We start from the raw sequence: 17,111 nt of genomic DNA, 5'->3' as shown, positions 1-17,111 counted from the left end.
TAATTTGCACAAAATATCTTGGCACTCAAACCAACCTGCTATTTCACTTGGCTAAATCATTATTTAGGAAATATAACCATTTTGATTAAATTATCAGGGCGGTCAAATACTGCTGGAACACTTCATTCCAATCCTGCTTGATTGGTCTTCCCTGACTTTTAACAAAAGCAATTAACATGTTCTTTACTCTCTCCTGGGCAGCTTTGGAAAAAAAATAATATGAGGACATATCATTACTGTCACATTTTTAATAGGTATATATGATCATCAAAGAAATAATAAAAGAACAAGAAGTATAATGAAACTTTCTGATGTCCCAGCCGCACCCTCTTTTATGAAATCATCTTGTCTAGGAAAATGTTCCGTGGAAGAGACACATCGCTGCCTGCCTGAAAGAACTGTAATTATTTCCTCACTAAGTCTGACATTTCTGACTTATTATGTTTGGTGTCATGATTAAAGAGAAAAGAATTCTGCTCTTCCTGCTTGCTAATAGGTTCAGAGCCCTCTCCACTATTCTGTGACTTTCTGTAACATCCTGGGTGACTGGCAGGGTAGGTGCGATCACACTAACAGGTAAAAGGGTTTGAAGGAGAGGAAAAGGGAGAGAAAAAGATTTGAGAAAGACGTGAGCTCAAGGATGGGGTCAAGTGGCATATGCAGGCAATCATGTGATGGAATATTATACACTAATGAAAGGAACCAGCAACAGCACTGGAAGAATGGGAGGAATCTCTAAACATCATGTGCATAACTCATGGTTCCATCTGAATAAGGCCCCAACAGGCAAAACCAACCTATGATGGGGTTAGAAGTCAGCAGAGAGGTTCCTTCTTTTGGGAAAGCAGAGGAAGACAGGAAGGGGCTTCTATTTCTTGACCTGAGTCATTGGTTCCCTGGCTGTGTCTGCTCTGTGATAATTAATTCAACTGTATAGTTATGATATGTATAGTCTCTGTATGTGTTACTTTTATAAAGTACTACAAAGTTAGAAAAAGAATGGAGTGCCAGGATAACTGGAAATCCACATGCAAAAGGATGAATTTTCACAGCCTACCTTACGACATCCACAAAAACAAACACAAAATGGATCAAATATCTATGCTTAACCTAGTTTAAAATTATAAACCTCTTGGAAGAAAACATAGATATAAATCCTTATTGCCTTAGATTAGGCAATGGTTTCTTAGATAGGATGCCTCAAGCACAAGCAATTAAAAGAAAAAAATAAATTGGACATTAACAATTAAAATTTAAAACCTTCGTGTGTCAAAGAGTATCACTTGAAAAGTAAAAAGACAATCCACAGAATGGGGCAAGATACTTTCAAATTCTATACCAGATAAGGGTCTAGTATCCAGAATATATGGAGAACTCTTACCACTCAAGCATAAAAAGAAAAATCAATGATTTAAAAACAGGCCATGGATTTGGACATTTCTCCAAAGAAGATACACAAATGGCCAATAAACACATGAAAAGATCATGAAAAGGAAAACATCATTAGTCATTGGGAAATTCAAATCAAAGTCATATAAGATATCACTTCATACCCACTAGGGAGATGGTATTAATAATAGTTATAATAAAACAAGACAGTAACAAGTGTTGGCAAGGATGTGGAGAAATTGGAACCCTCACACACTGCTGCTGGGAATGTGAATTGGTATAAGCCACCTTGGAAAACGGTTTGGCAGTTCCTCAAACAGTTAAACACTACCATTTAATGCAGCAATTCCCCTCCTAGGAATACAAACAAGAGAAGTGAAAATATATATCAACTTACAGATTTGTACATGAATGTTCACAGCAGCATCATTCATAATTTCCAAAAATTGTAAACAACCCAAATATCCATCAACTGATGAATGGTTAATCAAAATATGGTATTAATATATCCATACAACGGGATACTGTTGGTCCATAAAATGGAATGAAGTACTCTCGCGTGCTAAAACACAGATGCTAAGTGAAAGAAGCCAGATACAAAAGACCACATACCGTATGATTCTATTTGTATAAAATGCCTAGAATAGGGGAACTGATAGAGATAGAAAATAGATTAGTGGTTGGCAGGATCTGGAGGGAGGGGGAAGAACGGGAAATGATCGCTAATGGATACAGGGTTTCTTTTTCGGCGTGATGAAATTAGATAGTGGTGATGGCTACATCACCTTGTGAATATGCTAAAGACGCCTGCACTCTACACTTTAAAATGGTGAATTTTATGGGATGGAAATTATACCTCAATAAAAACACAATGAATGTGACATTAAGAAAATACATTCTTTTCACTGTATTTTTTCACGATGTAGCTCCAAAGACCAAAGAGTTCGAGGGCAGTGGCAGAGAGGGATGAAACGACCCACGCAGTCTGATCCCACAGGAAGGCAGTACTCAGCCACTGCATCTGTTCAGCATTGAATAAAAGACACTTACGCCAGGGATTTTTGACCAAGATGTTGTCACTGTGAATGCCACACTGCTTCGGCTGGGTGCTGCCTGTGAGGTTGTTTTGGATTCTCTTGTCTGGCTTATAATGCAACTGGGAGGTGTGTGCCCTCTCCCCACCTGGCCAGAGATGGGCTGATAGGGGGTGGAGTGCCTTTGAAATGGGAAGCCCTCAACTGGTAAGGCTGGGCCTGGCTGGGGAGACAAAACCAACCAGGCAGCCCAGATTGGTGAAGTCATCACCACACGGACAGGGCAGCGAAGAAGAAAAACAGAGAGAAGGGTGACCTTTACCATTGTGTTTCTGCAAAAATCCGATGACCTTTTCCAACACGGTGGTTTTGTCCATTTTCCGCGTGTTACCAGGCAGCATGGAACTGAGCTCTTTGATGAGAACATTGAACTGGTCCCGACGCTTCTTCTCAGACTTGTTTCGAGAAGCTCTGTAAACACAAAACGAGCAGGTTACTGGAACAATCCATGTCACAAAGGCTTTGCGATGAAACAGAGGCACTTTCTATTAGAGCACATTCTATTGTGATCATCTATCTTATCAAAACACTCTTTCAGGAAGGTCACACTGGCCACATTGCCGAGGCAGGAGGATAGAAAATGTTTTGCTAGACTCTTGGCCACAAAGACAGACGGCATTAATAATCAGTGAGTTCTGACTCAGCCGCAAAATCTTACACAGATTACCTCTGAGGACGGATGCTGCTCACTCGGACTTCACAGAGCTTTCGCTTTCAGAGAGCAAAGGACACAGTGCTGACTGAGACGGCTGTGCTCAGAGAACCTTTCCTAAGACTCAAACCGTGTCCCCTTCAATCCAGAACACCCAGCCCGATTCCGGGGCCCAAGGGGTGGCCAGGTGTCCCGTGTGCCACCAGCACCTATGTCCTGGCCCCTGCTCCAAAGAGCTCATCGCCCTGTTCAGGGAGGCAAGACGCACCCTGCCCACAACAGCCAGGGCTGTGCAGACCCAGGGCGGACAGAGGACAGGTACTGCACATGGCTGTCAAGCTGCTAAGAGGAGATGAACCCTTTTTAAAATGACATGGAGGAAAGTTAAATGCATATTACTAAGTTGGAGAAGCCGGTCTGAAAAAGCTACACACTGTATGATAGCAAGTATATGACATTCTGGAAAATGCAAAACTACAGAGACAGCATAAAGCTCAGTGGTTGCTAGGGGTTAGAGAGGGAGGAAGAGAGGATTTTTAGGGCAGTGAATCCACTCTGTATGACACCGTACTGGTGGATATGTGTCATTACACATTTGTCTAGACTTGGAGACTGTACAACACAAGAGTGCACCTTGATGTTAACTCTGGGTGGTGACAATGTGTCAGTGTAAGCTTATCAGCTATAACTAATGCATCACTCCGGCGGGGGACGCTGATAATGGGGGAGGCTGAGTGTGTCTAGGGAGGGCCCAGAGGGATATGGGAAATCTCTGTGTCTTTCACTCAATTGGTCTGTAATCCTAAAAATGCTCCAAAAAATAGTCTATTTTAAATAAGCGACACCCTGTGCTGCAAACCTCTAGGAGAGATCAAAGTGAAGCTGCTGCGTTTTGAGGGGAGGGGCCTCCCCCAAGCCACCCAAGCACCTCTGAGGACCCTGAGATCCTCAGGAACTTGAGTAGGGAGTCGTGGCTCTCAGGGATGCTCTAATTAACAACCAACAAGGAACACGTGATGCAGAAAGCCCTCCTGAGAAGTCCAGAAGCAGCGCTACTTGAGGGGCCTCCATCTTCAATGACATGCCACAGGCCCTTCATCAACAATCCATGTATTTGAAGGTGATGCAGGGCTGAGAAAGCTGGCTCACTCCTCCCCAATTCACTGAAGACAGACTTGTTCCAGAAATCCGCTGTCAAGAGAGAGAACAGGCACCCCAGAGGCCGGGCCCATAAAACACTGCTGCTTTTCCAGGCACCTGGGGCCCAGGATCATGGTTCCCAGGGGAGCAAATCCTTCACCAGGAGGCTCCTGGCCAATGTGCGGTCAGGACAGAGTGTGCTGCTGGATTCGGATCCACCTCCCTTGGAGCAGGTATAAGTATCTATAGGTAACAGTATCAATAAAGACTCTGCTTCCCCGGACAGCCCTTGGACATAAAGGAACGTATTTCCAAAACCCTTTCCCTAGACACCACGAGGACCCTAACTACTCAGTTTGCCCCTGCCTAATTGCACACAACCTGCCTTTATTTCAACACACATGTTCACGACCCATCTTTTACCTGTCCTATCTCAGTTTAGGCTGTGTCCTGATAACATGTGGGCAATTCTTCAAAGCTCAGCTAATGTGCGCGGTCACCACCCTTTACCTAGGGGTCTTCTCCTGCCTCTCCCCTCCTCCCTGTCTGTTCTTGGATTCTGGATTAAGGGACTTCTACAAAGGCCCTGTCCCTCGCCGAGCCACTCTCTTTACCGGCGCTCTCTCACATCACACACTAACTGCAGGCGTGGCGGCAAGATGTTGCGGCGTCTTGTTGCTAGTCCAGGCTAAAAGACCATGTTCAAACACATGGGAGAGAAGAAAGGAACCCTTTAACTTTCCGAGTGAGTGTCTATGCATTATAAATAATTTTTTGGCCTAGATTTGAAAGAGTGACATGCAACCTCCTTAGCCAAAAAAATCTCTGTTCCTGTCCTAGTTTGCCCATTATAAATTATTTGTGAGCCGATAACACCCAGCTCATTACTGCTCTGTTCTCTTCTTCAACGGGTGTAATGACGACCAACACGGCCTGGCAGCAACTCTGACGAAGGCTCCCATCGTTAGTGACAGAGACGCAAGCTTGTTTCCATCCACCTCCGGCTGGGACTCACTGTGGTGCCCACTGGAAACTGGTCGCTGTCAGCTGGTTCCGCTGCTCCCAGGCAAGAGAAAGAAAATGAGCCTGGAATGACCTTATTCCCAAAAAGAGGGTCCTCTCGGCAGGCCCCGAGACCACCACACACAGACACTGGGACGAAGGTTTGGAAACACACCCCAACAACCAGGCTTTGGTTTTTTGTTTTTGAGAGAGAGTCTCACTCTTGTCGCCCAGGCTGGAGTGTAGTGCTGCGATCTCAGCTCACTACAACCTGCGCCTCCCAGTTCAAGCGATTCTCCTGCCTCAACCCCCCGAGTAGCTGGGATTACAGGCACGAGCCACCATACCCGGCTAATTTTTGTACTTTTTAGGAGAGATGAGGTTTCACCATGTTGACCAGGCTGGTCTCAAACTCCTGACCTCAGGTGATCCACCAGCCTCGGCCTCCAAATGTGCTGGGATTACAGGCATGAGGCACCATGCCTGGCCAGGCTTTGGGGTTTTAAGGCATTTTTTAAATTCAATAAAATTCATCCATTTCAAGTGCATAGTTTGGTGTATTAATTGGGTAACTACCACCAAAATCAAGATAACAGTTCCCTCTTCCTAAAGAGGTTTCTCCTGTGTCTTTGTGACTGACCCGCCCACCCCCAGCCACAGCCACAGGCAACCACTGATCTGCGGGCAGTTTCACCTGTAGAATTTAACAGCCGTGGAATCACAGTATACAGTCTTTTACTTTGATTTAGCATGACATTTTTGAGATGCATCGTATTGCTACACATATTAACATCCCATTCCTTTTTCCTGCTGACTAGTATTCCTGTGTATGAATATGCCACACATCTGGTTCATTTCCAGTTTGGGGGTAATAAGAATAACACCATTCTGAATACTCAGGTACAGATCTTTGTATAGATAGAGGCATTCATTTCTCTTGGGTGAATACAGAGGCATGGAATTGCTGGGTCATCTGGTAAGCGTATGTTTAACCTGATAAGACAGGGCTGCACAAAGCTGGCTACACTGTCTTTGCTTTTCTACCAGCAATGTATGAAAGTCCCGGTTGCTGCAATCCCTGTCAACACTTGGTGTTATGAGCGGTTTTTTTTTTTTCTTTTTTTTTTTTTTAACTTTAGCCATTGAAATGTTATGGCTTGGATTTGCATTTTTCTGGTGACGAGTGATGTTGGACATCTTTTTACATGCTTAATGGCCATTTATGTATCTTATTTTGTGAAGCGTTTGTTCAAACCTTCTGCCTATTTTCCAATTGGGTTGTTTGTTATCTTCTTATTAAGAGAGAGAGAGAAATAGTAAAAGATGAGAGAGAGAGAATAAGAGAGAGAGAGAAAAAATAGGAGCGAGAGAGAGAGACCAAGGGAGGGAGGAAGGGAAGGTATGTGTGTGTTTTAAATATACATGGAGATTGATTTTTGAATGCAGGGCCTTAGGTTATTTGTTCTGAAGCATCCATCATCAGGCATCTTGGGAGTTTGGGTCAGGTTACACAGGTAACATTTGCTGGGCACTTACTATGTATGTAACGGGCACCATGTTAAGAGCTTTACATCCATTCATTCCTTCAATCCTCATGGCAACCCTTTAAGGCAGGTACCATTGCATTTCCATTCCAAGGGGAAGGAGCGCGGTACTGAGCAGCTGTGTAACTTACCAACATCACAGGTCTGGGAAGTGGTGGTACAGGCTGCCCAGGGCCCACGCTGTGAGGCTGTGCACCCTCCTGCCACTTCCTACAGCTCCCTCCAAATCACCGTGGCATGATCTGTTATGGACCGATGGACCCAGTGTTCTGGGAACACAGAACTGAGAGTGACTAATTCTGGCTGCTTGAGTTTATAGCACAAAAGCTAAGCACACCGTGCAGAGAAACAGTGCCACACACTAACAGGAGGCTGGTGTTTGCGTTCCCTCTTGGGGAGGATACTGCAAGAAATCAAGGGAAGACTGTGACCCTCACTTCCGCTCCTAGGAGGAGCGGCCTTTCCCACTGTGATGGTCACCTGTGGTGTTCGGATTTCTGTTCACCAAATATTTCCAGTTTGTCTTCTAGACACAGTAGGATTGTGCTTCCCTGCCCCTTCGCTTGGCCAAGAACATGTAGGCATAAGTGCCATGTGTCGGTTCCCAAAGAGAAGCATGAAGAGTCAGTGCAAAATCTGCCTCATTCCTTTTTCCATTCACCTCCCTTGGCAATGGGAGGTGAAGCCTCTCTCAGCCTGGGTCCTTGGGTGAGGACACTTTACAGCAAGGGCCCAGCAGCTGTGTGATGAGCACATCGGCTTTAATGAGATTTGGGGATTGTATGCCACACGGCACAACTAGCCTATCTGGATACACATGGTAGGGGACTGAGGCAGAAAGGCACTCATGGGTGGAACTCAAACATCTATTTACTAAATGCAATACAGACAGATCTCTAGGGAAGTGGGGGACAGGTTACCTTCCAGGACCCATAATAATAGTACATGTTTATGGGGTACAATGCAATGTTTAGATATATATATACACAACATGGAATGATTGAAGCTAATTACCATATCTGTCACTTCACTTATTTGTGGTGAGACATCTGACATTTACTCTCCTTGCAATTTTGAAATATACAACACTGTACGTTGTTATCAACTATAGTCACCCTGCTGTGCAATAGATCTCAAAATCTGATTCCTCCTGTCTAACTGAAGCTTTCTACCCTTTGACTAACATCTCCCCACGCCCTCCCCCTTTGACAGGGCCTCTTCCACTTCTGACTTGAGGGTTCTCTGGACCAGGGCAATGAGAGACAGGAAAAATATCCTTTGTTCTATCTTCTCTGATTTGCACCTTCTGTGCACAAGGCGCTCCATCAAGCAATATGGAGGAGGCACCAGTGAAGAGGTCTTGGCCCTCAGCTAAAAGCAGCTCAGTGTCTAGAGGAAGAGATTGAACTCACTCCTCAGAAGCTGGTACAGTGGGTGCAATACACTACTGCCCGGTGAGAAGTTCCAACAAATCGTCAAGGGTGTTCACCAAGGAGGGAGCCCAGCCACAGAGTCCCCAGAGGCAAGCATATGAGATGGCTTCGAGGGGTGCATGGTCAGGAGTGGAGAGGACAGCCCAGGGGAAAGCCGGGTGGTCAAGTCTGGCAGCAGAGTCGGGCTCAATTGGAGAAGGAAAGGATAGGGTGGGGAGGCAGGGGGAGGCTGATGGCACAGCCATGAATGGCAGACCAAGCAATCCTGGTCTGAGCTTTTGGATGAGTGGGCACAGGGAAAGGAAATGATATGAGTCCTCAGAAAAGGATGAGGAACCCAACTTAATGGGAAGTGAGTAGAGACAGGAAGGGTCCAGGAAGCTCCTCCACCCCAAAGCCCAGCACTGCACCGCTGCTCCCTGGCGACCGCAGCGGGGGATGCAGGGAAAGAGCCAAGTGAGGTTCAGTCAAACTTCATTAGCCTCGAAAAAGTGACGCTGACGCTGGATGCTTTAAAACATTTGTTTTTTGTTTTTCCTTAAAATTAACACACAGTGAGCCTTTTTCTTCAGGGGCACGGTTCTATGCGTTTTAGCACATGTATAAATGTGTGGAACAGTCATCACCATCAAGACACGAGACAGCTCTCTACAAAACTCTCTCATGCCCTCCACTCCCCGAAAACCCTGGCCAGCTCTCCTCTGTTCTCCATCCCTATGCTCTCTTTTCGAGAATGTCATAAAAGTATAATCCTAGAGCATGTAACCTTCTGAGCCTGGCTGCTTCTACCCAGCATAATGCCTTTGAGATTTATCCAATTTGTGTCTGTCAATACCGTGTGCCTTCTCGTTGGTGAGTAGTCTTCTACTGTGTGGGTGCTCCACAGCCAGTTCATGCATTCACCCATTGAAGAAATTTGCATTGTTTCCAGTTCGGGTAATTATGAATAGAGCTGCTATGCCCATTGGTGTACAGGTTTTTCAGTGAATGTGTTTGTATTTTTCTGAAGTAAAGAACCCAGGACTAGAACATCTGGGTCATATGGAAACTATATGTTTATAAGAAACTACCAAACTGTCTTCCAGAGTGGCCATGCCATTCTACCTCTCTACCAGCAACGAATGATCCAGTGTTCTACAACCTTAAAGGGAATTAATACTATCAGTACTTTATATTTTAGTTAATCTAAGAAAGTTGAGGTGGTACATTATTAGTGGCTTAATTTGCATGTCTCTAATGGCTAATGGCAGTGGACATCTTTTCACTTTTTTTGACATCTGTAGACCCTCTTTGAGGAAGCATCTGTTTATATCTTTTGCCCATTTTAAAATTGGGTTGTCTACTTCCTTACTATTGAGATTTGAGAGTTGCTTGTATTTTCTGGACACAAGTCTTTTGTCAGATATGTGATTTGTCAGTATTTTCTACCCGACTATTGCTTGCCTTTTCATTCTCTTAATAGTAACTTACAGAGTGAGTTTTTAATTTTGATGAGGTCCAGGTTAACAATTTTTTCTCTTATGAGTTGTACTTTTGGTGTTAGGTCTAGGAACTCTTTGTCTAACTTTATAGACTACAAAGACTGTCTATTTTTGTTTCTTATGATTTTATAGTTTTATGTATTTTACATTTAGATTTATAATCTATTTTAAGTATTGATTTTTATTTCATGAATAGATGTTGCATTTTGCCAAAGTCTTTTTCCGCATCAATTGATATAATCATGTGGTTTTTCTTTTATAACTTCATAACATAGTGGATTACATTGATTTTTGAATTCTGAACAGCCTTGCATTTCCTAGATAAGCTCTACTTGATCGTAATTTTAAAAATATATGTATATATAGTTGGATATAGTTTGCTAATGTTTTGTTGAGAAATTTTGTATCTATACTTATGAAAAATGCTGTTCTGTAGATTTCCTTTCTCATACTGTCTTTGGGTAATGCTGGTATCATAAAATAAATTGGAAAGTACTTCCTCATCTTCAACTTTCTGGAAGAGTGTGAACAGAACTGGTGACATTTCTTCTTTTAATGTTTGGCAGAATTCACCAGTGAAATCATCTGAGTCTGGAGATTTCCTGTTCAGGTTTTCAAATACAAATTCAATTTCTTAGTTATAGGACTTTAGGTTTTCTCTTTCATCTTTTGTGAGTTTGGTAGTTGTGGTTTTTAAGTAATTGGCCCATCTCATCTAAGTGGTTGGATTTTATGTGGATCTAATTGTTCATAGTATTTCCTTATGACCCTTTGAATTTCTCAGAATATCTAATGATACCCCTTCTTATTCCTGCTACTAATAAATCGTGCCTTTTTCAGTCCCTAGACAGACTTATCCATTTTATTGACTTTATATTATTTTTATTTTTTTTTTAGATGGAGTTTTGCTCTTGTCACCCAGGATGAAGTGCAATGGCATGATCTCGGCTCATTGCAACCTCCACCTCCCAGGTTCAAGTGATTCTCCTGCCTCAGCCTACCAAGTAGTTGGAATTACAGGCACCTGCCACCACACCTGACTAATTTTTGTATTTTTAGTAGAGACGGGGTTTCAGCATGGTGGTCAGGCTGGTCTTGAACTCCTGACCTCAAGTGATCCCCCCACCTCGGCCTCCCAAACTGCTGGGATTACAGGCATGAGCCACTGTGCCTGGCCAATCTTTTAAAAAGCCACCTTTTAGTTTAGTTGATTTTTCTGTATTGTTTTTCTGTTTTTAATTTTATTACTTCCTGTGTTTATATCTAATTTCCATCTTTCTTGCTGTGAGTTTATTTTGCTTTTCTGTTTCTAGTTTCTTGGGGTAGAAGGTTACTTGTTGATTTGAGACCTTTCCTTTTTTTCTAATATGAGCATTTAATGTTGCAAGTTTCCCTCTAAGCATTGCTTTAACGGCAACCCACTAATTTTGAAATGTTATATGTTCATTTCTATTCAACTAAAATATTTTCTAATATCGTTGAGACTTTCTCTTTGACCCATGGATTACTACAAAGTTCGTTGTTTAACTTCCAAGATGTGGAGATATTTTTCCTGCTATCTTTCTGTTTCTACTTTTTCATATGAATTTATTTACATTTGTTTTATGAAGCAGGGTTTGGTCTACCTTGGTAGATGTTCAATATGTACTTGAAAATATGTGTATTCTGCTATTGTTGAGTGGAATGTTGTTCAAATACTAATCAGATTCTGTTGGCTGATGGTATTTTTCAATTATTCTATATCCTTGCTGAAGTTTACTCTACTAGTTCTATTCCTAAGAGGAGCATATTAAAGACTCATCTAACTTCTTGTGCTTCATGTACTTTGAAGCTTTGTTTTTAGGTGTATACATATTAGAATTGTTATCTGTTCTTGGTGAATTGATCCTTTATCATTATGTAATGTCACTCTTTATTCCTAGTAAATTTCATTGCTCTGAAATCTATTTCATTTAATAGTAATAGAACCATTCTAGCTTTCTTTAATTAGTGGTTGTGTGGTATATCATTTTCCATAGTTTTACTTTTACCGTCTATCTATATCATCATATTTGAGTTGACTGTCTTGCGGACAGCATATATTTAGGTTATTGAAAAAAAAATCATTGCAACAAAATCTGTTTTTTAGTTGGCATATTTAGACAATTTGCATTTAATGTAATCACTGATATGCTTGGATTTATATCTTCTGTTTTAATATGTTTTCTGTTTGTTCATTCTTTGTTTGGGTTATTTCCCCTTTCCTGATTTCTTTTGGATTATTTAAACATTTTTTAGTATTCCATTTTAATTTATCTATTTCTTTGCCCTCTATATTTCTTTGTATGACTTTTAGTAATAATTTTAGGGATTGTAATATATAAACTTGTCTTTTCAAAGTCCACGTAGAATATTTTATCATTCCAAATGGAATCTAGAAACTTTTCTCTATACAGCCCCCTCTACCTTCCCCCCTTTTTTATGCAGCAATTGTCTTATGTGCTGTCTATACATACACTGAATACCCTATCAGATTATGCTGTTTTTGTCAAATATTTACCATTTCTGTTATTCTTCCTTTATTCTTCCTATTCCAAGTTTCTATTTAGTGTCATTTCTTTTCTGCTGAAAAAACCTTTAGTAACTCTCTCAGAGCAGGTCTCTGGACAGGAAGTTTTCATTCACTGGAGAATATCTTCATTTTACCTTCATTCCTGAAGGATATTTTCACTGCATGTAGAATCCTGGGTTAACAGCTCTTTTCTTTCAACATTTAAAAAATATTGTACCCCTATCAGAAGGCTTCCCTGGTTTCTGATGAGAAATTCACAGTGCTACTAAAATATGTTCCACATGGCCAGTCTTAGACCCTGGGTGGTGGTCTATTCTGAAGTTCAGACCTGAGGGTCTACGGTATGCTGCTCAAGATCAGATCCATGCAGATTCAGCTCAGGGGTCAGCGCAGAAACTCACAACCAGCTTTATAGAGTCACTTTTCTGAGCACCTCCCTCTCTGAAATCTGCCCAGTACCTTCTGGTTCCGAGGCTCCCTTTCCGTTCCATTGGCCAGAAAGCTGGCTCTATTTATCCTGCCCTGCCTCATACTACCTACCTCTGCGCTTTCATCTGGGGCCAAGCAGTAGGAAGATAGACAGCAAGGGGGAAGAAAGCAGCAGGGTTTCATCCCACCCTCTTGGAAGTGTAGCTGCTCTGTCTGGGAGAGGTTCCCCGCCCTCCGCATAAAAGGTTTCATGTGGCTTCTGATTGTCATTGCTGCTTCTGCTGCGCTGCTGTGGGAGGATTGCTTCCAGGATGCAAGGAAACAGAGAAAAAAACAAAAAAGGACAGATTTAACCTTGCACAATCTGAGCATTGGGAGACCTTGTTCCTGCTCCTTAAGCCAGTACTAGAGCTCCTGGTCCTCTCTCTGTCAGCAGAGGCCCACTTCTGGGTGTGGGGCATTGAGTCTATGCTAGGAGATATTACAGGGGAAAAAATGGTGAACTCGCTGCTGGTTTGGTAGTACTTCCCCAATCTGCATCCTACTATTTACTCTTCAGGGTCCTCAAATAGCTCTTTCATGAATTCTGCTCAGGCTTTACAGCTGCATTCATTGTAATGGACAGGACGGAGTAGGCTAACTCCATCTCACCAAGATCCAAAACTCTCATATATCTTTTCATATAGTAAAAGAGTTTGCAAAAGACCCATAGGAATCAAAGGGTGGGAACACAGAATATAAAAGCCTGGTGGCAGGGGCTGTTAATAAGATCCTTTTGCAGAAAAGCATATGGGGTGAGCTGGACAGTAATTATAAGAGACTCCTGAAGAAACATATTTCTGGGTAGTTCTTGCAGAACAAAGAGAATGACAGATGAACTGGGCAGGCCCTTCTTCCCTTGGTATTAGTGTATCGCTCTGGAATGAGCTGACATTAAAAAAGCATCAAAAGGAATCCGCCATTGCACATCAACATGGAGTTTTACTAACCCAATAAAACTACTGTCCTATGCTTCCCTACCCTCTGAGAGTAGATGTGCGCCTCTGGCGTAGCTCTCTAGAACTCTTGAATTCCAGAGGAGGGTTGTACTTGCAGCTCAGCATCCAAGTGAGTCCTAGCACAGCAGCCCCACACTCTTACAAAGGGACTGTGTCTATGGTATTTCAGGAGGGCCGAAGGAAGGAGAGTCACCACATAGTGCAAGGCAGGAGAGGGCCATGGTTCCAAGGCAAAGCGCCACACCCACACCCACACCCACACCCACATCCACACCCACACCCACACCTCTCGGGTTTCTCCCACAGGTGGAACCTTGGAGGCCCTTCTCTGAGAGGATTTCATAAGACAGATGCATATTATATACACCATCCTCAACGCTTCTCTCCCCTCCTTCTTGGTGAAGAGATGACAAGTGTGCACACTAAGTGTGCAAGACTGCACTTCACACCCAACTGCCCAAGAGGCATGGCTGTAGCTGGGATGGGGATCAGGTCCTTCTGAGGGGCCTGTGGCACAGAGGAGCAAGGAAGATGCTCATTTCCCATCCTGCTGGGAGAGGCCCTGTGCCAAGAATAGTTTGAGCATGCAGGTGAATGTCAACGTGCACCCCCAAGTCTGTGTCCTTGGCCCTCTCTCTTCCTTCAATTCAGAAGAACATGCATAGTGGTCCAGGTGCATTTTATACGTCACCAAAAGTCCTATGTTTCCCTTAGGAAAAAATTAAAAACCATTGAATTGGAATTCCTCATCTTTGAGCTGGATCAGGAATGAGGATAAAAAGCAGTAAAAAGAGAAAAGAGGGGGAAAAAACTACCATTCCTAGCAGGCTCTTCCTTTTAATCCATTTCAAGTGTGGACTGCTCTGGCTGGCAATATCTTCAGCTTATGTATCTCTGGCATCCATTGGGAAACTATCCGTAACATCTATCAGGCTTCCCTGCTACTAGGATGCTTCTCCTGGTGCCTCTTCCCAAGGGTGCCATCTTTTAAACTGGCTCCACTAAGTCTAGCTCTGTTAACTGAGTAAATAGGACATCCTGATGGGGGAATAGAGAAGATGCTCTCTGAATCAAAGAGAGTTGACCAAATGGAGTGAAAGTTCATAAATGTCATGTTCAGAACTGCTGAAGGAAGCACCAGTAGGCTCCCTTGCTGCCAAAAAGAGCTGGTATTTGAATAAGAGGTATAGTAGTAGCTATGCAAACAGATGTGCAGTTCTCTGAAGAGTGACTTCTTGTCCTTGGAGGGTCTCTATGGTGAGGAGCTAAAGGCATTCTATGAGACATCCTATTTTCATGTTCCCAGTTCCGACCGGGAGATGAAGAGTGGTCGAGGGAACAGGAGAATCCAGATGATTTGGCTTGGCTGAGATGAGCATTAGACAGGCTTCAGAAGATGTGAGTTCTCATCCTCATTCTCCATCTACGCCAGGAGAGAGTAAGCAAGGCACTCCCAACCCCACAGACCTCAGTTTCCTCTTAAAAAAGAGAGGACATTGGCCGGGCGCGGTGGCTCAAGCCTGTAATCCCAGCACTTTGGGAGGCCGAGACGGGCGGATCACAAGGTCAGGAGATCGAGACCATCCTAGCTATCATGGTGAAACCCCGTCTCTACTAAAAATACAAAAATTAGCCAGGCGTGGTGGTGCATTCATGTAATCCCAGCTACTCGGGAGGCTGAGGCAGGAGAATGGCTTAAACCCAGGAGGCGGAGGTTGCAGTGAGCCGACATTGTGCCACTGCACTGCACTACAGCCTGGGCGACAGAGCTAGACTCTGTCTCAAAAAAAAAAAAAAAAAAAAAGAGAGGACATTGATATGGTGATTCTGACACACAGCATTTTAAATTCTTGGAAGCTCTCTCATCAAAAGATGGGTTCTAATTCTCCTTCCCTTGAATATAGGCTGGCTTTGGCTGTTGGCTCCTAAGGAATAGATAGCAGCAGCAGTGACAATGTTTGACTTCCAAAGCCAGGGACTAAGAGGAGATGGAGCTTCCCCATGACACTCGCCCTTGAATGCAACCACGTGTTGTGAGGAAGCCATAGCTCCATAGAGAAAGCTACTTCCAGTGGACGTGCTGGTTGAAAGCCAACATCAACCAAAGGTGTGGGAGTGAGCATATCTTCAGAGGGTTCTACCCACCATCTTTGAGCTACTCTGGCTGATACCACCTGGAACAAAACAGGCACTCCCTGCCAAGCCCTACCCTAAAGATCCATGAGCAAAATGAATGCCATTGCTTTAATCCCTCACACTTTGGGGTGGTTTGTTACATAGCAACAGAAACCCAGAATAGTTCATGCCTAAACCAAAGACTCACTGATATCCAAGTTCCTTCTAGATGGGGAATTCTGGCATATCTTACCTGGGATCACTAGCTCTGCAATATAGGATGGGACAGGAACTGAAAAGGGTGCAGCGCTAGATTCCCAAATCCAAGTTTTATAAACTGAGCAAACTGACCCTTTCTAGAAGGCATATCAGGACTAGACCTTGTTCTTCTTTTGTAGTCTCCACAGTGCCTAAGACTGAGGTTGTAGAAGGAACACAAATTTCTGGTAGAACTGAAATATACCAGATAGGTGCTCACAGTTTTTTTTTTTTTTTTTTTTTTTTTTTTTTTGAGACGGAGTCTCGCTCTGTCGCCCGGGCTGGAGTGCAATGGCCGGATCTCAGCTCACTGCAAGCTCCGCCTCCCGGGTTTACGCCATTCTCCTGCCTCAGCCTCCCGAGTAGCTGGGACTACAGGCGCCTGCCACCTCGCCCGGCTAGTTTTTTTTGTATTTTTTAGTAGAGATGGGGTGGGGTTTCACAGTGTTAGCCAGGATGGTCTCGATCTCCTGACCTCGTGATCCGCCCGTCTCGGCCTCCCAAAGTGCTGGGATTACAGGCTTGAGCCACCGCGCCCGGCCATGCTCACAGTTTTAAGAGGCAACTGCAGCATGTGATGCTCAGTGAAGACAGTGCTGTCCATAAAAGGTGAACTTTTCTAAAGAATACATTAGAGCTGGTCATCCACATTAACAAAGAGCATCTGTGAACATTCCTATTAAAACAGAATGGAAGCCAGGTGCTGTGGCTCACGCCTGTAATCCCAGCACTCTGGGAGGCCAAGGCTGGTGGATCACTTGAGGCCAGGAGTTTGAGACCAGCCTGGCCAACATGGTGAAACCCCATCTGTACTGAAAATACAAAAATTAGCCAGGCGTGGTGGTGCATTCATGTAATCCCAGCTACTCGGAAGGCTGAGGCAGGAGGATGGCTTAAACCCAGGAGGTGGAGGTTGCAGTGAGCCGACATTGTGCCACTGCACTGCACTACAGCCTGGGCGACAGAGCTAGACTCTGTCTCAAAAAAAAAAAAAAAAAAAAAAAAAATTTCAGAATTTTTCAAAT

The 17,111-nt window shown here is 43.6% G+C and overlaps 1 protein-coding gene across 1 annotated transcript in view; it reads right to left on the bottom strand.

The window, feature by feature from the left end:
• Positions 1–17,111, bottom strand: part of NPAS2 (neuronal PAS domain protein 2) — a 178,845-nt gene that overhangs the window by 69,252 nt on the left and 92,482 nt on the right. The window contains exon 3 of the mRNA XM_011956581.1: positions 2,746–2,894. Coding sequence (XP_011811971.1) covers positions 2,746–2,894 — 149 coding nt within the window. The remainder of the gene's footprint in view (positions 1–2,745; positions 2,895–17,111) is intronic.

Source organism: Colobus angolensis, unplaced genomic scaffold, assembly GCF_000951035.1.
Source record: "Colobus angolensis palliatus isolate OR3802 unplaced genomic scaffold, Cang.pa_1.0 Scaffold42, whole genome shotgun sequence".
Lineage (NCBI taxonomy): Eukaryota > Metazoa > Chordata > Mammalia > Primates > Cercopithecidae > Colobus > Colobus angolensis.
This window is presented reverse-complemented; position numbering and strand designations above follow the sequence as displayed.